Source organism: Acomys russatus, chromosome 1 (assembly GCF_903995435.1).
Source record: "Acomys russatus chromosome 1, mAcoRus1.1, whole genome shotgun sequence".
Classification (NCBI taxonomy): Eukaryota; Metazoa; Chordata; class Mammalia; order Rodentia; family Muridae; genus Acomys; species Acomys russatus.
In genome coordinates, this window is record NC_067137.1 from 85,440,128 (window position 1) to 85,461,947 (window position 21,820).

At 42.9% G+C, this 21,820-nt stretch overlaps 1 protein-coding gene across 1 annotated transcript in view; it reads right to left on the reverse strand.

Moving 5' to 3' along the window:
* Positions 1-21,820, reverse strand: part of Ppp2r5e (protein phosphatase 2 regulatory subunit B'epsilon) — a 139,351-nt gene that overhangs the window by 4,656 nt on the left and 112,875 nt on the right. The window contains exons 6-13 of the mRNA XM_051147699.1: positions 13,137-13,267; positions 12,944-13,003; positions 11,917-12,025; positions 10,030-10,083; positions 9,866-9,916; positions 8,007-8,126; positions 5,571-5,698; positions 2,743-2,844 (exon numbers count right to left, since the gene is read on the reverse strand). Coding sequence (XP_051003656.1) covers positions 2,743-2,844; positions 5,571-5,698; positions 8,007-8,126; positions 9,866-9,916; positions 10,030-10,083; positions 11,917-12,025; positions 12,944-13,003; positions 13,137-13,267 — 755 coding nt within the window. The remainder of the gene's footprint in view (positions 1-2,742; positions 2,845-5,570; positions 5,699-8,006; positions 8,127-9,865; positions 9,917-10,029; positions 10,084-11,916; positions 12,026-12,943; positions 13,004-13,136; positions 13,268-21,820) is intronic.

A 21,820-nucleotide genomic window follows, 5' to 3' on the forward strand; every position in this document is an offset into this window, starting at 1 on the left:
AATCTTATATTTGGCTCTTTCATAACAGCCCCAAACATCCATATTTAATGACTAATCAAGTGTTATTATCACTTCTATGGAGAAACCAATACTTGTATCTGCTCAGTACGACCTTCTATTTTTGCTTATTTGGCAAAGAATCATCCTTGTTTCATAAAAACAAACCAAAACAACAACAACAAAATAAACACAAAACAACTTTCATTAAGGCAGTCCATTCACTATTAACCACCTTCACACTCTAGCATATCCTCTCAACCTCACAGCTCTCTCTATTCCGAGTCCCTTTAGTTAATCCCATTTCTTCTCAAGTGATTATCTATTTAGCTTAGTTAATAAAAGATTACAAAAATAAGTTCACTGTGGATTTCATTAGAGATGAATTAATTTGAAATAAGGCCTCTGCGCACACGCACGTGCGCACACACACTCCCACCCCCCACCCACGCACACACAGTGATCCTGGGAACTGAGCACAAGGCCTTTACGTGCACCAGGCACGCACAGCCCAGCACTTAGTCACACGGAAGCTCCTTCAATGTTCTTGGTGAGATTTTACACAGGCTTCATCCTTGTTTGACTACAATAGTAACAATTACACAACATTTTGTTGCCTTTCAGACACAGTCTATGCACTGTACACTGTTCAATATTGCACCATAGTGTTCCAATAGGCCTTTTTAAAAGTCGTGTTGGTTTTTAATGTGTATGGGTAATTTTTTGCCTGTTTGTATGGCTATGCATTGTGTGCATGGCTGACCTTGAAGGAGGCCAAAAGTGCATATCCAACCCTTAGGAACTGGAGTTACAACTTCTAGAAACTACTGTGGGTGCCGACCTTGGATCTGGGTTCTCTGGAAGAGCAGCAAGTACCCTTAACAGTTGAGCCATCTTTCCAGTCCCCTTAGTCCTTTAAAAAATAGATTTGTTTCAAAATATTTGACTTAACTGTAGGGAGAGGAGGGGTATTACAAATGTAGTTGTTTGTTTGTTTTAGTTTTTGAGACAGGGTTTCTCTGTATAGCCTTGGCTATCCTGGACTCACTTTTTAGACCAGGCTGGCCTCCAACTCACATCAGTCTGCCTTGCCACTGCCCCAAGTGCTGGGATTAAAAGTGTGCATCACCACGACCAGTTAAATTTAGCAATTTTTAAACAATTAATAATATCATGAATTAACCGTTATATAGGTTTCAAGTATGATACAGAACCGACTATCTCAATATTGTAATTAATACTATATTCCATGGTTAAGCTCTTTCCCCTGTAACTTAAAAACAATCTCTGTCAATGGTCCTTGGCCCTCTGGGGCCAAACTTTCCCATTCATGGCTCTTTTCCGCAGTACCACACAGCTAACACATTCTGCATGCATGTGATCAGAGTCAAGCCAGAGAATGACCACTAAGAGCTCTTTTGTGCTCTCCTTCATCTCCCCATTGCATCTGCAGTGGATGGAATAGGGATGGCTCCACAGGCTCATAGATTTGAAAAGTGCTGTTCCCTTGGTCACCACGGAAGGGCACTATTAGGGGGTGTGGCCTTGTTGGGAATGGGTTTTGAAATTTCAAATGCTCAAACTAAGCCCAGTGTCACATTCTCACTTGGGAATCCTGATGTAGAACTCTCCAGTGCCATGTCTGCCTGTGTGCTGCCATGCTCCTGCCAGGATGATAATGGACTAAATTTCTAAAACTATAAGCCAGCCCCAGTGAAATGTCTCCCTTTATAAGCTGTGCCTTGGTCATGTTGTCTCTGCACAGCAACAAAAACTCTAAGTAAGACAACATTTTTTTTGAAAGTTGAATATACTGGAAAAAAATAAAACTTGGGCCAGACATGGAGGCTCACATCTTTAATCACAACACTCAGAAGGCAGAGGCAAGCAGATCTCTGAGTTTGAGGCCATCCTGATGGGCAAAATATGTTCTGAGACAGCCAGGGATACACAGAGAAACCCTGTCTTGAAAAAACAAAACCAGCAAAATAATAATAGTTATTATATAATAAAAGTAAAATGGAAGAATCATGTAAATAAAATCAAGAAAGGCTGTTGGCATCATTCTAGTCTTAAGCCCATCATTACTTTCTTTCTTTAATTATATATATTTTTTATTAATTTATTCATATTACATCTCAATTGTTATCCCATCCCTTATATTCTCCCATTCCTCCCTCCCTCCCATTTTCTCCCTACTCCCCTCCCCTATGACTGTGACTGAGGGGACCTCCTCCCCCTGTATATGTTCATAGGGACTACTTTCAAATAGACTTCAAATTGAAGTTTATATTCTTTTCTCTGCTCTTTTAAGTTGTTTGTTGGCTTCTAGACTAGAAAGTAAGATCTGGACAAACAATGCCTGGTCTGGAGTGCCTGCATTGGAGTAAAGTACACCAATTTTAGTGTCAGTGGGTTAGCAACAGGAGTCCGTACAGAGGACTAACTACTAATAGTTCCTGGAAGTGAGTGTGAAGACCAGTTACATGCTAGGCTCCTTTACTCTGTGGAGGACAGAAATAAGGGGAGAAAGACAGCAGGCTTCATCAAAACCATCCCATTAAAAAACCATCTTACTCAGGGGTCCACTAGTGAGGACACGGCTAAGGAGCATGCAGAAGTGGGATGCGTGCATAAATACACTGCTATTTATGACCCGATGTGTAACCAGGCCAACTTCAGCAGAGTTCAGAAAGGACTCAACAGCTTTATGCACAGCAGACAAAAAGAGCTTTAAAAAGTTACCGCTGACGATCTGACTTGTACGTGGCTGTCAGCTCATCAAACATAGTGCTGTTCATTTCCATAAAGGCCTTCAACACGTTGTACACCAACGCCACAATAGCCCTGTGAAGCAGAGAAGGAGAACACACTGGTTAGTCGTTCACAATGGGGTGTTGAACAGAAAAGCGAAAGAATAACTCACACGAGTCAGTGTCTCCTCTATTGTACATACATAAACCCTTGTACTCAATTTTTCTTTGACAAGTTCCTTTACTTACAAAGTGCATTCTGCTCGTCTTAACCCTTCTAGCCTTACTGCTGCCTACAAATCTCTTCCCCACGCTCATGTAGCACAGGCCAGCCTCCAACTCAGTGTGTAGCTGAGGGTGACTCTGAACTCTTGATCCTCCTGCCTCTGCCTGTCTACTGCTGAGATTATGGGCATGTATTACCTCATCTGGAATCCTGTTTTCTTTTATACAGTTCATTTCCACATAAGAGACTTGAAGGTTTTTTTTTAAAGATTTATTTATTTATTATTATGTATACAGTGTTCTACCTGCATGCCAGAAGAGGGCATCAGATCACATTATAGATGGTAGTGAGCCATCACGTGGTTGCTGGGAATTGAACTCAGGACCTCTAGAAGAGCAGTCAGTGCTCTTAACCTCTGAGACATCTCTCCAGCCCCAAGATTTGAGTCCTAAAAGATGGCAGAATTAAAACCTAACTTTGCCCTTCCAAATTAGTGGTACCCAGAGCAGACATGCTTATGACCTGCATAACATATGGGATGCATAACAGATATAAAATAAAGCAGTTTCAGGGTTTGGGGAGATAGCTCAGGCAAGCAGATATGCTAGCACACGCATACACACGCACACAAAATAAAACCACCTCATGAGTTTGGTGGTGTCTACCTGTAATCCCAGCACTTGGGAGGAAGAGGTTAAGAGCATGGAGAGTTCAAGGTCACTGTGGACCACATACAGAGACCATCTTAAAGCAAAGAAACAACAAAGATAGACAGAGCATTCATATCCTAAAAACAAGTATCAGTGGTTAAAAAATACTACTTTCAAAGTAATAATATACCTAATTTAGAATCAGAAGCTGTCCCTGCAGAAAGGAGCACGTAACTCACCATGCTGGAAGACAGGCTGCCAAGCCCCTACCAGCTGCTTTTCCAGTGTTGCTGCACTATTCCGCCTGTTCCTGCTCACCCCTTCTCCTGGCACAGCGCTCATGCTGAGAACTGTGAAGCCAATGCTGGGTGCTCTTGGCCATGGAGCACTACACATTCAGAAGGCAGGCTGCAGGACTATGCTTATCAAGCAGAGTGCACTCTTAGACCATGGGAGGACTGTAGCGTGACAGACTCGAAAGCTTCAGACTAGGCAAAAATGGCATTTCCCTTTTTAAAACTATACAAAGTTGCTTCCACTTTGCAACAAACTCCCATCTTACTAAGAATGGATCTCTGAAAAATGAGGCCACGGGCTGAAGATATGGTGCAGAGCATGTATTTTATAGAAGAGAACCCAACAACCTGAGTTCAGTTCCCAGTGTCCCCTATGGCTAATCACAAGGATCTTGAAGCCCGGATTCAGTGCATGCAATCTCTCAGACCAATGGACAGAAATGGAACAAAACAAAACAAAACTTAAAAAAAATATGAGGCCATGTGTTAGTGGGAGGTCTGATGTCTGCTGCATGGCTTCTGCCCAAAGAAGGGATCGTAGCTAAGTCTCAAGAATGGCAGCACTGGAGAAGCTGGGGTCTTGAGCAGTTACCAACACTAACTAGAGCTGCTCTCCAGACCTCCCGGCTGTACAATGAAGCTTAACAGTTCTTTCTCAAAGTTTTATTAATGTAGAAAATATTATAGTTAAAAAATGGAAAGACTGTTACTTTACAACTCCATGCATTAAGACAGATAGATTGACCTGTCCTTATTAATTCTTCAATGCCACATAAACCTTTCCTTTATTGCATAGAAAAGCATGCAAGGGCATCTTGATATAGAATACTTTAGCTCTCCTAGAGCTAAACTAAACTTGCCCTTTAAGATTTTTAATTGTGTGTGCCCTACTCTAGTTGGGAAGTGGATAGTTCTGTAAAATGCCAATCTCTTCAGAGCCCCTCTTCACAGCCCCTCAGTGTCTCCTGATGCTGCCCATGGTGAAGGCTCTTGTGGGCCTCGCTCCTTCTGCAGCCTTGTCTCTAGCAGCGTTCATTCACCCAAAGGCCTCATGCCTTTGCCCTCCCAAGCCCAGGGGTCTCAGAACTTGTCAGGCACAGTTACACCTGTGTGCCTTTTGTATGGTAGATGATCCCTCTCTGAAGGGCCTTTCTCTATCACTGCCATCTACCAAACTCCATTAACATTTGAACAGAAGCCAAGTATGGCCATTCTCCAGCACTCAGGAGGCTGAGGCAGGAGGATCATGAGTTTGAGGTCAGTATGGCCTGTACAGTAAAATCTTGCTTTGAACTTAACACATTAAATTTGAGCCCTGCCAGTTGATGTGCATCCTTTGAGGCCCCGGCACATTCCCAAAACACATCTGGCTACCTTCAGATGGGTCAGAAAGCCTCTCCTCAACGGCAGGGCTATGTTGTTGGCTTTTCAGTCCCCCAACCAGCAAATTTCCAGGAGGGATTTCTTTTTTTTTTTAATCTTGTTACTGTGCGCCTTTAGCAATGGCCACAGCATCTGGTGCACAGTGAGCTGTGAGACATTTTACTAATGAAAAGAGGAATGGGGAAGAGACAGAAGGCCAAAGGGGCAGGGAGAGGGAGAGGGAGAGGGGAGGGGAGGGGAGGGTGGCAGGCAGCTGAGAACATACGGATTCCAGTGCTCCTTGGAGATCCTGTAAAGGCTGGAGAACATGATGGGGAGGATGACGTTCGAGTTCTCTTCTATCAAGCTCATGATGTACTCATTATTCCAATAGTAGAGTGCCCTTTCCGCCACCTTAGAAAGGAAAAGAGCAATGGTAAGGCAAACTGGAGTCTTCTCAAACAGAAGTATTTTAAAAAGCTATTTTTAAATTATTCAATCAAAAGTATAATTAAACATTAATAACTCTTTACATTTTGTGAAGATTTATGATCTCGCCGAAGTTGCCAGGTGGTTCATCAGTTTGGGGAGGAAAGGATTTTTGTTTTGTTTTTCCCTGACTGGTAGCTTATCTTCTCCTTCAAGTCTACACTTCTCATCTATTTCCACTCTTCCCTGCACAGTTCCCACACATCCTTACCCTCCACGCCCTCGTCCAGCTTGGCCTTCAGAATTCCTTGCCTGGCTTAAGTCTTGCTGTACTTTGAGTCTCAAATGTCCCCACAGGCTTATGCCCGCTGTGGGAGCTCCTGGGGTGGGGTCTGGCCAGAAGCGAGTGCCCTTTGCTTCTTGCACTGGCCCATCCTCTGCCCACAATGCTGCCATGCTCTAATTTCATCTGCTGGGCTTGAGTTACTCATCTTGGACTTGATGAACGTCTTTTATTTAGAATGAAGAAATCTTTTTTTGTTTTGTTTTGTTTTTGTTTTTTTGGCTGTCCTGGACTCGGTTTGTAGACCAGGCTGGCCTCGAACTCACAGCAATCGCCTGCCTCTGCCTCCCGAGTGCTGGGATTAAAGGCATGAACCACCACTGGCTGGTGCCTAAGAAATCATGATTTAGAATGAAAGTAGCACACGGTTACACCCACTGACAGCCTGAGAGACTGAGGCCTGTCTAGCTACAGCACGCGGCAGGTTCACACACTGCTGACAGCTACTGGTCCCTGAGCACTGCGAAACAGTCTTCAGTGTGCACATTAGAAACCAACCAGACTCCAGACTCTTGGCTCCCAGAACGGTGGGTAAGTAAATCTCTGCTCTTTAGGCTATTTGGTCTGGAGAACTCTGTTACAGCAACTTGAGTGAACCATATACTCTTTTCCCACTCCTCCTTCCTTTTTTGTTAAGTCAAACCCAGGGCTTTGCAGGTGCTAGGCAATGCTCAACTAGTGAACTTCATGCCCAGTTTAACAAATTATCTTTCTTTCTCAGCTTTGAGTACTATGTAAGCTTCCCTGTCATTTTTTTTTTTTTTAAAGACCTTGGCCTCCACTATACCAAAGAGCCTGGTGAAAACAGAAAAACAAACAGTCCATATGTTTGAGCTCCAATAGTTTAGTGGACTGTACACAATCTCTATGCCCTGTTCTGAACTTTTCTATCTGCACCCAGTGTGGATACTTCACAGAGCAGTGTTCTATCTACTTTCCCCTTTTGTGTGGTATAAGCACAAGCTTGATACACTAGCATGTCTTTAGATTTAAAAATAGAAACAGGGCCTCTACCATCAAACTACAAGTGTGCTTTTGTGCTGCTGAACAGTATCTTTAATGGCAGGCGGGAGGGTGAGCCTGCTAGGTTTGTAATACAGACTTCTGGTGACACAGCCACAGGTAAAATAAAGCACTGTGACCAACTGGTCCCAGGCTCTCAGACATGGGCTCCACAGCACTACAGCTAAGACCTCCATGAAAACTCAAATCCCAGTGCACCTTCCTTGTGCTGTCCTCTAACATCCACAAGGAGGCAGAGCAGGCTGTGGGAAGGTCATGGACTTCAGCCATTTTAGCAAGAAGCCACACTTAAATGAAAATTCATCTATACCCCCTTCTTAACTTGGAACCCTGAGCGAGGCATGCAGAGCCTTATCAAAGCAGTGGGAAAGAGCTTGGTAGTTTAATCTTCATTTTCTCTGTTCCCTCCCAAGCATTGCTGACTACTCACACACTGTGGAGAAGCCCCAGCAGCTCCTTTTAAATGAGCTTTAACCAGTTAAGTGCTTTTATGGCTACCAGCTTTGGCACTCACCTCATGCCTTCTTGCAGGGTAGTGCGGGAATTAAAGTTAAGAGACAGAGCCTGTTGGGAGCAGATGCTCAGCATCAGGTGACTACTTGTACCAGGGGCTTGAGAAACCTCTGACTGCCTCTTACAGAAGCCCCAAGTTCGGTTCCCTGCACCCACATCAGCCAGCTCACAACTACCTGTAACTCCAGCTCCAGGGGGATCTGAGGTATGTCTGGCTTCTGTGGGCACTGCATCATGTACTCATGCCCAGTACAGACACATACATATACATAACTAAAAATTAAAAACTAAATCTTAAAAAAAAAAAAAAGAAAGTGGCTAGTGTCCATGATGTTTTCCCCAGTACGAATGAAGGTAGCCAAGTGAGTTCACACACACTCACCACTCTGGCTTGTCTTCTCTTTTACTACTAACCTGAAAATGGGGGCTAGAAACACACTTGGCAATTTGTTTAAACAAAGGTTCTTGGATTTTAACAAATTGTGATGGTTCAATCACATCCAAGATTTCTTCCAGCTCTCCAAGGAACATGACCTATAAATAGAAACAATATAAAATATGAGATTCACTACTAAAAATTCCACATGATCAATTTTAGTCACTATTTTAAGAAAAATGTACACATAAAGCAAAGCAAAGCAAAGCAAACAAACCAACTAACTAATGAACCAGACATTATTCTATTTACTTTGGCCTGGGAGGATGGCTCAGTGGGTAAGAGTGCTTGCTATAAAATCATGAGGACATGAGTTCAAATCCCCAGGCCCCACATAAGAAAACAGGCCAAGCCATATGGCCTGCAACTCCAGTGCTATGGGGTGCTGAGACAGGAGGATTTCAGGGTTTGCTGCCTGCCAGCCTACCTCCAAGTACTATGACACGTTACTGTGTCAAGAGTCCGTCTCTGGCCTACATATGCAAACTCCACCCTTCCCCACTCACACAAAGAACATACTCACTTCACAAAGAACTCAGCACAGGGCTTTCTTTTAAAGTAAATGACTGGCCGTTGCCTCTTCAGGTCTTTGGGTCTCTACCCACGGCTAGCAATCCAGACATTTAACACCCCCACACAACCCTACTTTTAAAAATAATGGTTGACACTCCTGAACAAATGCGTATTAGTCCACAACACCACAATAGAACTCGACAGGCAGCTGTCATTCTGCAAATTCACCCATGTTAAGGTACCACACCAACCACATCAGCACACACTAACCTGCTTTCTATGTTTACATGTGCACACGTGCACACACTCTCTCCCTCTCCCCTCTCTCTAAAGCACAGTGAATCTCATGGCCTCAGGGCTGCATGCAAAAAAAGCTTGAAGATCACACAATGGAGCGAGATAAATAGATCTAGACAGTTGTATAAATAGAATGGAAAAATAATAAATAAATACCAGTTACCTATTTACCCATGAAAAATAACATTGGGAAAAGCTAAGAAGGCAACTCAAATATCAAGAACGAGGCTTCTTTTGTATCCTGAGGTGCAAAGAGCAGCAGCGCAGATTCCCTTTAGCTCATGCTGGTAAGAAATGAGGTAACTTGCTGAAGCTGGATGGAGTAGGGCTAGGATCCCAGCTGATGTGAGAAAGAGGCTCTTCCTATACACCCAGGCCTTTGTCAAGACACATACACTCTCTTGGGACATAAAGCTAACAGGTGACCTCTGTTTCCAGGCCAGAAGGAAAGGGCTTCAGATCTGGGGTGGAGACAGTTAGGCTCCACTGAAGCTACTGCTTGGGGCCTCCCTACAAACACGCATGCAGGACACGCCTGCTTACGTGACTATATGGCCTCATTCCCAGGCATGTCAAGTTAACGTTCTGCTGTGTATTATGAGACTATACACAGTAAGCCTTCACCCACACTATGGTTTAACATGGGGGCTACAGGGACAGGCTGCTCAGGAGTCCATCTGGAGGGACAGTAATCCTTCCTTGCTATGCAGAGTCACTACAAAAGTGACGGCAACGGAGGCAAATAACGACCCAGTGCAGCTTGGCCAGAGTCTGCAGTGGCAAGAGGCCCAGGGTTCAAAGTTCAGGAGGCAGGTTCTAGCCCATTGGCACGCTCTCACTTAGTGTGCTTGGGTGTGCTAGCTAAGCTCTCAAAGCTTGGATTTTATCACTAGTGAAAATGAGAGCACTGACTGCCACCGAGGGACAAAACTGGGCTTGGAGGAGGCATGCGTGCGAGCTTAGCCCACGGTGAGTGCACAGGCAGAGTACTCCTTGCAGTGCTGTGGTCTCTGGTGTAAGTACTTACCTCTTTTTGACTGCATGTTTTAGGCCAAAATTTCATTAACCCCCTAATAACCTAAAAGGAAAAGAAAGGAGAAAAACAAGACATTTAACGTTTGACATGATTTTAATAAAGATTTTTTTTCTTAATTTTTCTTTCACATTATAGAAAGAATAAAAATAGCTTACAGGTTCTGTAAGTGAAGGGTCTTTCTCCAGAAACTGTACTATACAATACGCCAGCTGAACAGGAAGGAAGAGGAAAAGATAGAGTGTTATTTCTACACAATAAAATCTAAAAGCACACAGCACCAACACATCTCAAAAGCATAACTTCATCACCACTTCATGTAAACCCTCACAGAAAGTAAGGTGTTTTTGTTTTAATTTATGTATTTACAATTGGGATCCAGCTATGATGCCCAGGCTAGCCTTGAACTCCTGATCTCAACATCATTCTCCTGCCTCAGCTTCCTGAGTAGCAGGGACTACAGCTACAAGCTATGTTTTTCAAGTCAGTGACAAAGTAGCAAGGCTCCAGAGGAATTTTGTTCTTAAAGAGCACTGAGACAAGATTTCTGAAGTTACTGAAAAGTGGGGCTGGAACATCTCAGTCAGTGCAGCCTGAAGGGATCTCACAGGACATTCAAGTTCCGGCTGCCTCTCAAGCTCTGGGCTTTCACGAGGGATCCTAAAAACATGGTTCTCTGAAAAAGTCAAAGGTTACACTTGCCAAAGCCAGCATCTGGGTAATGTTCCCAGTCATAACAGGAATTCTTTCAAATAACCATGAAATGTTACAGCCTGTGCACAGACTAAAGAGACACTTTCTAAAGGGCTCAGGAAGATGGCTGAACAGGAAACCTACCCTCTTTAAAAACCAACATTTTGATGGTATGCTAAATCTAGAACATATGGACTAATTTTTTCCCTCAAAACAGAGTTTCACATTTAAGAGCAACACTGCTTAGAAAAATGTGTTACATTTTAATGCAAACTCAAAAGAGAAGGGAGCCAGAGGCTTAAAACACTAAATTTAAAAATATCATGGGATCAATTGTGCCCTCCAGTGCCATGCTTACCATGCAGTGAGTGCAGTGCTCAGTGCAGAAGCCACAGTGAGGACAGCACAGGACATGATAGCTCACTAACTACTCCTTTTATGTATGTATCTGTTTGTTCCAAGACAACTCAGTATACAGCGAAGGCAACCCTCCTGCCTCAACCTCTAAGTGCCAAGACTACAGGTGCCAGTAACCACACCCTGCAAGATCTGATTTTTTAAAGTAATGAAGGATTTATAAAAAGGAAGATGTGAAAATAGTGATAGATTTGCTTACTTCTGAAAGTGTCTACTGTGTATGCAAAGTGAGCAGAAGAGGGCAAAAGGCAACTGTCAGCCCAGAGCAAAGAGAGACAGGACCAAGTATTTATTAACTCAGTTCATTAGGCAAGGCCCACATCTGCCTCCCTCTACTACAGTCTCCCCCACCCCCTTTTGAGACAGGGTCTCTCTGTGTAGCCTTGGCTGTCCTGGACTCACTTTGTAGACCAGGCTGTCCTGGAACTCACAGTGATCCTCCTGCCTCTGCCTCTGCCTCCCTAGAGCTAGGATTGATGGCGTGCGCCACCACGCCCGGCTCTACTACATTCTCACTGCTTTACATTTACATATGTTCTATGGTGGGCAATCTTCGCAGGTAGCCTTTGAGCATGGAAGTCTGCTGTGATATAACACACAACAAAGCCCATCCCTACCTTAAAAATAGTTGCATGATTCTATTGTGTGTGTGGGAACAAAAAGCATACTTAATTTAATTTTCCTTGGAGAATATTTTTAACTTTTAACATACTTTTCCTTTAAAAAATAAATAAATGAAAGAAAAAACAATATCCTGAGAACACTAAGTGCACAAACGTTTCATTTTGTTTCAAAGGCTGTACTTTAGGCTAGGCGAGGTGGCTTACCCTTAGAATCCCAGCACTTAGGAGGAAGACTAGAGGACTACAAGTTCACAGCCAGCCCTGTGACAAAGGAAGTCTTTGTCTCAGAAAAGTTTTAATTTAAAGTTCTACCTGGGCATGGAAGAGCGATAAACTCCTGACGGTGTGCAACGGGATCAACACTTTCACTAGAAACTGTTTGTGTTCTGCCTTAAGCGGTAGAGCAAAGCCATTGATAATACTAGGGGGGAAAAAAAGACAGGGTTAGCAATGTCACCCCCACACTGAACCCAGACAAGCTGTTGTCATAGTTCATAGTCATCCAAAGATCACAGCGACTCCTCCCACCACTGACATTCGCCACTTTTTAGTTACTTCAACAAAGGTCATTTATTAAGCAGGAAATTTAACAGAAGTAAATTTGATGATGAGCATTCAACATATAGGCAGATGGTACCCCAAAGCTTTTTATCAAACCCATGTTTGTCCTCGCTCTGCTCCTCTGCACAGCCGCCCTCCCTGCTAACTTCCCCCTCTAGAGCCCCTGCAGGCCTGCTCTTTCAACACCCTTGCCATCTCCAAACACCATTTCTTTTCATTCTGGAAACCTCTGCCCAGCCTTGGGAAATCACTGAGATGAAGCAGGGAGACTCCGCCTCCTTTTCGCCTATTAAAAGGAAAGACTAAGCAATCACCCTGCCTGGGTACGTCAGTTCCCAAACCCACACAACAGCTGCCTCCTCCTGCTTTGTTCCACCTCTGAGGGCAGCAGCTGTTCAGAACTGCATACCTGAGTATGCAGTCGTCTCAATTCATTATAAACCTGCTTTCAACAGACATGAAAGGGCAGGTGGCCTACAAGCTAGGCCTGGAGAATGAGGTGCTTTGGTGTTACTGGTCTGCCACCCAATCAGATTCCATCTCTGAGTAAGCTGTGAGCTCCCTTCTGCTCATTATGGGGGAGTTAACGATTTGTAATTATGGAACAAAGGAACAAAGTTAGCCCTTTGGAGTCACTTGGGAAACAGGTAAGCACACATGAGAGGGACCCAAGGTACTTGGAACAGGAGATCCAGGTCAGCATTCCTTTCTGCACCTCAACTTGACCTTCAGAACGAGGCTCTCCTAAAATCACCAAGTAATAATAGCAAATACTTACCTTCCTAATATTTCCAGCAGTTCAGCTACACCATTGAAGTGTTCTGTTTCATAAACGAACCTAAGACAAGAAGGACGAGAGGGGGGTGCGGGAGAGAAGAAGTTTAGCACATCACTTTCAACTATTGGAGGTCTACTTAACACTTTTGCAAAAACAGCAACTTTGCTCTCTTGTGTGCCCACCATCCACTCACCTTAGAAAAATATTGTTAATTTGTTTTCGAATAAATGCTCTAAGCCCAAGAAACTTGCCATAAATCCTATGCAAGACTGTTTTTAAATAGTCCCGTTCCCGAGGGTCTTCACTGTCAAATAGCTCCAAAAGCTGTTGTAAATAGAAGGAGAATAAAGACTGTCAGCGACAGTTTTGGTGAAGTTTAGAAAGTCTATCGTTCATTAGTTATAATCCTTCTGTTCCCTTCTTCCTTCTTCAGATAACCATTACACCCAGTACAGGAGTCATTGTGGTCTTCAGGAAGCCAGCTACACACTGGTCAAAGGCTTTATATCCAGGAAGAGACCATGCTACAACAGCAGTAACAGTAACAGCCAATGCAGTGCTCACGAGATCAGCAGACCATTTTCTTTTTTTTTTAATTTCTGTATTTTTTTAATTTTTTATTAATTTATTCTTGTTACATCTCAATGGTTATCCCATCCCTTGTATCCTCCCATTCTTCCCTCCCTCCCATTTTCCCCTTTTTCCCCTCCTCTATGACTGTTCCTGAGGGGAATTTCCTCCCCCTGTATATGCTCATAGGGTATCAAGTCTCTTCTTGGTAACCTGCTATCCTTCCTCTGAGTGCCACCAGGTCTCCCCCTCCAGGGGACATGGTCAAATATGAGGCACCAGAGTTCGTGTGAAAGTCAGACCCCCCTCTCCACTCAACTGTGGAGACTGTTCTGTCCATTGGCTAGATCTGGGTAGGGGTTTAAAGTTTACCACCTGTATTGTCCTTGGCTGGTGCCTTAGTTTGAGCGGGACCCCTGGGCCCAAATCCAGCAGACCATTTTCTAAGCAATCTACATAGGCCAGTTCTTCTGTGAGGTAGTTTTTGTTTTGTTTTGTTTTTTTTTGTTTTGTTTTGATTTGTTTCTGAGACAGGGTTTCTCTGTGTAGCCTTGGTCTGTGAGGTGGTTTTATCTTTGCCTGACAGATGCGTAAACCGGAGCATAGAAAGTTTAAATAACTTGCTGGTGATGTCATAGTGAGAAGTGTTAGCACTGGGATTTGAACCCCGACTGGGGGTGCCTAAAGTCCTCAGCCTTCAATGCTGTATGTCACTAACTCCTGGGCTTTTCAGTATGAAAAGAAATGTAAGTTCCAGTTAAGCCCCTCAGCTCTACCAGAAGCCCAAGAAGGCGAAACAAACTAACCCAAAGCAGACACTAGAATTGCCAACGATCCCAGCAATGATGTTAGTCTGAGTTGTTACCCAAGTGTGCTCAGGGTGGAAGTCTCAGCAAAGCATAAACATGGTCTATGCCTGTATATGTGGATGGCATGATTTAGGTCTTCAATCATTTACAATTTCAGCAGAACTCTGATAACATGGTCTCTAGTCTCCTGCCATAAAAGAGAATCTTAGGCCAAGTGACAGGAGCCACTATGGTTTCAACCCAACCCCTGTAAGAAATCCCAGGGTTCTTGCTTTTCAACACATTAAGACTAGTTGAAGAGGTAAGAACAAAGCTCAGTGGCAGCGTACTACGCACAAAGTACTGTGCTCACACTCCAACAGAGGTGGGGTGATGCGGGGTGTTGCCAGCATGCTGAGCATACCTCTAGCCCCAGCACTCAGGAGGCTAAGGCTAGGAGACCTTAGAGTTGAGCTAAGGATAGCTACATAAAACCTGCTATCAAACAACCAACAACAACAAAATTAGTTGATTCTAAGATTTGTATGGAAATACAAGTCACCTAGAAGAGCCAAAGCAATTTGGTAGTAAGAGGACTCAGGATTCCCATTGCTCAGTTTTAAAATTCAATATAAAGACAGTAATCAAGAATCTACTACTGACGTGATAAATATACATGTTAGCAGAATAGACTTAAGAGTCCAAAAACAAATGCTCAAATTCATAGTCGGTTGGTACCATGGGATGCCAAGACATTTCAGTAGGAAATGAAAGGGTCTCCAACTAAAGGGGCTGGGACAACCAGACCGCCGCATATAAAACACTAAGTCAGACCTCTAGCTCCTACTACAAATTCAAATGGGCTCAAAACGGATAACCAACCTAAAGACAAGAGTAAATGACAAATTGAAGAAAACATAAGCATAATCTTCACAACTCGAAATCAAATGTATTTTTAAAAAAAACTCTAACAAGAAATGCACAGCCAACAATAACAACAACAAAACTAAAAGCATTTGTGCTTTAAAGACAGTAAAAAGATAACTTATAATAATAAGAGAAAATACAAGTAGAACACGTGATAAAAGGCTAGTAGTATCCACAATATATAATGAACTATTACATCTCAATAACAACACAATTCCAATGGAAAGATAACAGCAGCAAAGAGAGGAGCGATCATGGCGCCCAGCACTCCTTGAGGATGTAAGGCAGTGGATAGTTGCTGGGAGAAGCAGAGATATTTTCTTCAATGATATAGTTCCTGCAAGCAGTCCTAATTAAACCCACCTGCGCTACCCCCACACAAAAAAAGGCATGAAAAAGGGAGGCTGGTTGAGAAGATACATTATGTAAGTGTATGAACATGTCATAATGAAATCCATTATTGTATTTAAATACTCTATGTTAATAAAAATTTTTAAATTTTCTGAGAATGAAAACAACTCAACTTTAAGTTAGTCAATTTTGAAACTCGGCAAAGGATGGTTGCAAAGAAGGCAGAGCATGGCAAGTGAACACATGCAGAAGTGCTCCAAGCCAGTCATCATGAAAAAGCAAATCTACAGAAGAGAGTGGTGGCCTTCATTTATTGTTGGCAAGAATGTAAAATGGTGCTGTCTGGAGGACAGTCTGGTAGTTCCATAGGTCCATACCTCTAAACCACTTCATTCCCAAGTGCAGAAGCACACATCCAGACTAACGACTGATAGTGCAAAAGCACACATCCAGACTAACGACTGATGGTGCAGAAGCACACATCCAGACTAACGACTGATAGTGCAGAAGCACACATCCAGACTAACGACTGATAGTGCAGAAAGCACACATCCAGACTAGCGACTGATGGTGCAGAAAGCAATAGTCACACAAAAACTGCACATACTTGTTGTTCACAGACACAATACTAAAAACACAAAGTATAAAGCACAATGCCAGCTGACCGTGGTGGTCACGCCTTTAATCCCAGCTCTTGGGAGGCAGAGGCAGGTGGACTGCTGTGAGTTCGAGGCCAGCCTAGTCTACAAAGTCCAGGACACCACAGAGAAACTCTGTCTTGAAAAAAAAGAGCACAGTGACCATTAATAGATGAAGGACAAACATTACTCACAGAGAGAGTGAAGCACTGTGAGTCCTCAGGTTATCGTAATAGAGATGAGACTGCCAACCACCGTGACAAGTAAATTAGACACGAAAGGGCGTAAGAGTCACAATTATTCCATTTACAAGAAATATAACATGTATGAGAACAAGTTTATATTTCCTCTGGAGATAAAACAATATTCTGCAACTATACAGAGAGGATGGCTGTATAGTCCATCAAGTATGTTTAAAGTTACTGAATTGGAGGACCTGAGGTCAATTGCCAGGACCCTTGTAAAAACCCAGGTGGTACATGCTCGTGACCCCAGCACTGGGAGAAGGGGACAGAATGATGCACAGGGCTCACTGGCCAACCAACCAGTGAGTCGCAGGCCAGTGACAAGTACTGTCTCAAAGGTGAATGGCAGCCAAGGACTGATTGATTACTGGCCTCCACATGCATGCACATACATGGATACACATACCTGATCTTCCATACATACATTTAGACGCATAGATGCAGACTACTGAATTGTAAACTTCAAAAGGGTAACATTATGTTACAGCGATCTGCTACTTTGTAAAAATGATATTGGAAAAGTTTCTCTGGGTGAAGAACAAATTTGGAAGCACCCCTGAATGTTATTAATTCTTAATATGTCCATCATATTGCAATAAAATAAAGCTCAGCATGCAAATGAAAGCTTCCTCCCTTCATTCTCACAACAGGGTGTATGTGCGTGTGTGTGTGTGTGTGTGTGTGTGTGTGTGTGTGTGTGTGTGTTTCTGCACTCGTGACATTATGTATTTATACATAAATTGAGTCTAAGGAATGGAGATGTAAGGCTGAGCCTGGCAGCAAAGAAGGGACAGTAATCATCTAATAAACATGATTTTGTTTTATGTTTCTGTTTGAAGAAAGACAGTTCTAGGCAAAATTAATTAACCTAAAATAAAGTACATTCAAATATGGTAGGAAGCAAAAATTAAGGAATAATCTCCTAAAATGGACAGTGAAACAGTATCCGAGCTTGGCTTCGCAATGCTTGTCATCCATCATCTGCTCTGTTTGTTCTAAACTGAGTCTTTTGAGTAAATATTTACTGGTGTACATTAAGAGCTAGCAAATGGGTAAGGAGGTGCCAGGGATACAGGGATATGCAAGTCAGACGCTAGTCTAATGGTGGATAAAAATAAACAAATAGCACGAATATTTCAAGATGCTGACAAATACATAATGGATCTATCTACTCTAGTTGGGAGAAGTATTGTAACAAAGAAGGCTTCCAGGGAAAGTGATATTCATGATGGCACCCCTACACACACACACACACACACACACACACACACACACACACACACATGAACAGGGACAAGTGTTTGTATTAATCAGCTCTTTGTCATTATAACAAAACATTTAATACAAACTACTTACAAAAAAAAAGAATGTTGAGGGTTTTTATTTTTTGTTTTTTTGTTTTTTCCATCTCAATTTTGAAGGCTGAATGCCCAAATGGCATAGCATACATAACTCCACAGCCAGGGCTACCCCAGTGACCACACTGATAAGGTTGTGATCAATTACACCACAACAAGGAAGTGATTCCATTACAGCTCCAACCAGGAACCGAAAGAGACAGACACTGGTGTCTTATAAGCCCTTCCAAGAGTGTGCCCCCAATGACCTAGGGACCTTCCACTAGTCCCCACACCTCAAAGGTTCCACATCACTTCTCCAAACTGTCATCCTGAGTACCAAGCATCCAAATGGAAAAGACCCTTGGCAGGGGGTGGGGTCACTTAAATCATACCCAAACCAGTGCAATTTTCCCAAGGGATGTGGGTAGGGAAGGCAGCTGCCTACCTGACAGATGACACTGTTAGCACTAGCAATAACTGTCATCTCTCTCCCCATTTAGCAATAAAATAAACAAGTATATACTGAGATCTTTCCTCATGCCATGGATGCCCTTGCTGCTGGGCACACAGAGTGCTGGACAAACTCCAGCTAACTATGGGAGGCAACCAGTGAGTTAACAATTTACTTGCACAGGAAAGCAGTCTTTAAAAACAAAAACAAAACAAAACAAAAAAAAAAAAAAATGTGGCTTTAACAGGTCAGAAAGGAGAGGGAGGGGTATGTGCATCTCTGATAGACTCGTTATCTATCTCTTTATGCAAGAGATACTCAAAATTACACAAGACCCATCTATTGCATTCCAGTCCTTGTTTGTGGAAATTATTAACCTTTTTATATTCTACTTTTTAATCTGGCTTCTACTTTAAGTGGAAGGGCTTAATGAGTAATATGCAACCAACATAAGAGGTTTGTGGGGGTGGAATGTTAGCAAAACTTGAATTGATTGTGCTTCTGTATTGTTAATCTAAAGAGTTTAACAGCTGTACAATTAAATAAAGATCACTTAACTAAATATTTCATTAGACTCTCAAAAAAATAAAACAAAAAACAAAAACAAAATCGAAACAACTCTCTCAGTGAGGACCTCTGCAGAGTCCTGTTAAATGCGCCGGCCTCTGCAACAAAGAAAGAGGAGCCTCGCTATTCGGTTGCTTCCTGCTGGCCAGTACAACACGCTTCTGACAACATTATGATGAGGGAGGCAAAAACAAAAGGATAATAGCATGTGGGCCCAAACTGGGAGGAGTAGAATGAGTTCTGGTGTCTAAAACACCAGATTCCATCCACATCCATAGATTATGTCATCCACAGTATCACAGACAACTTGTCAAAGAAAACCTAGCGTTTCCTAACTGATTACAAAGCAAATGCAGACATCAATATGCTGAGTCTAAGCTTTAAAAGAAGGCTTCCCTGAGATCAGCACAGATAAACTGTGTGGATTTAACTGAAGGTGCTCCTTTGAACCATAAAAATAAACTGACAGTGAAACAAAGAAGGCATGCCTTCCAGCCAGACATGGAGGACTGGCCCTCTTTCTTAAAACTTCCCCACAATGATGGTGAAGAATAAAATATAAACACCTCCTGCACCCCCCCACCTTATCTACCCCACCCCAAACCCCAGCAGAGGAGTCTGGAGACCAGATCAGACTGTCAGGTTTGTGTGGGTTTTCCAACAGGAGAAATGGACAAAAAGGACAGTTCCTGAGTCTCCTCTGCTCCTTCCACCCTCCCAGCAGGGATGAATTCTAACAGGGTGCCAGTTCCCAACAGAAAGCTTCAGAGGCTCCGGAATGGAAGGAAGGCATGTGCTACATTTGATGGCACAAGTACAAACAGCACCTGCCTGGGCAGATTCAAAGTTTGTAGGTATCAATGCCCTCTGCACCCTGTGTCTCAGTGTTCTAAAAGACCAGCTAAGGTTAGAGAACATGAGTGAATGTCCAGTCTCAGTTATTAAATACAGCTCAACAAAGCTTTATTGAAGTAATAGGATTAATTAAAACCCTCCATACTTCCATGGTCTTCTCTAATCTCCCAGTTTTGGGTGAGGCAAGAAGGTCAGGAGGTCTCTTTTGGGGGGGACATTCGGATCCTGAAGAGAGACCTACAGGAGTAATAATATCTATGGGTTCTCGGTGGGCTGGCACGGTCCTGCTCAATTGTCCTACTGTGAGCCACCATCTGCAGAGTATCACAGCTGCAGATACAGCACACACACAGGCATACAGCCTGCAAGGACAGCATTAAGTGGGTTTTGGTAGATGAACAGGTAATGATGATTATTATGAAGAATCAGTCTGCCAAAATGAACAACTCAGAAGAAAAAAGCAAAAGCCAAAAATACAAAAATTAGGAAAAATTAGCAAAAAAAAAAAAAATCAACATTCCCAGAGATACAACTATATTAGATTCTTAAACAAAAAAGAATGATATAACAGATGAATAATCACAATTTTTTTTTTTTTTGAAAAAGAGCTTTCGGAAACTCAAACTGTGATGAAAATATATTATTTTGGCAGAAGGACCATAAGATTCAGAATGGCAAGTAAGCCAGGCGCAGTGTCACATGCCTTTAATCTCAGGACTCAGGAGAGGCAGAGGCAGGCAGATCTCTGTGAGTTCAAGGCCACAGTCTACATAGCCTGGTCTACAAAGTAAGTCCAGGATAGCCATGGCTACGCAGAGAAGCCCTGTCTTTCTGGGGGCGGGGGGGGTGGAGAGAAGAGTGGCGACTGAGCAGGAGCACATGGAGGGAAGGGGGAGGGCCAGAAGCAGAGGCAGGGACTAGGAGGCAACCAATCAACCCAGAAAGATGTGAGGAAGGAAAACAACGCAAACCAGGCAAATTATCTGGGAAAGAACTTGCTGCAATTTCCCCAAGGGATTGTGAGATGGGGAAGGCATGTGTTCGTCTATAAATGCAGCTCATGAAATGTCATGCACAGGAAACAGAGATACACCACTCTGAAATCTCTGAAGTAGAAGACAAAATATAGACCTCAAGAGCTTCCGGGTCTCTAGAAAAGACAACCGACTGCGCTGTGCTTGTTTTTCTCAGCACCAACCCTGGAAGCCAGAAGTCAATGAAGCGATTCCTTAAATACCTCAGGATGGATTACCAAAACAATGTAAGCCTATACCTAGCCAAAAGGTATGTGAATAGTTTTTTGTTTTGTTTGTTTTGTTTTTTTAAGTTATCAGACAGGTATCTTCAGATAGAAAATCTTAAAAGATTTTCATCTCATTCACGCTTTCAAGAAACTATCAAGAAGGTAAGGTCTAGCAAATGAGAGAGAGTTATGTGAACAAACACATGTCCCCAAAGACTGGCAAAAGGCAGTCTTAGTGAGGACTGTGCACACAGCTGGGGACGCAACCAGTACAGATCAGAATGGGATAGGGATGAGCTCAAGGAAGAAGGCCTCCACAGAAGAGGTACAGACAGCTTGGTGCGTGTGTGTGTGGGGGGGGGGGGGGGACCCTGGGAGAATTAAGTGAGGAACAAGTGACCAACACAAAGGAAGCAACCAGGTAAAACACCCGGCAACTGTTAATCTTAGGGTTAAAAAAAGCTCCATGCTGGAAGAGGAAGTTAGTTTTCTCTAAAACGGGATCGCCCAAGTTTTGGTGGAAGATTATACATCCAAAAATATGTGGGCAGCACAAATTGGTCTTTATGGGCTAAAAGGTAGGGCATGGGGCTGGAGAGATGGCTTAGTGGTTAAGAGCCTGCACTCTTCTAGAGGATACAAATTTGATCCTAACATCTATATGGGGCATCTCGGGTCCTCTACTGGCCTATGCAGGCACCCACAAACAGTCACATACGTACATGTACATACATAAATAATCTGTATTTTAAAATTATTTTAAATATTTTTAGAGAAATACAAAGACCGGTGGTTGAGGAAGGAGTCTGAGAGGAACTAGAGTGTGAATATAATCAAAGCACAAAAGGAATTCTCAATAAACTAATTTAAAAAAAAAAAAAAAACATGAGCTGGGTGTAGTG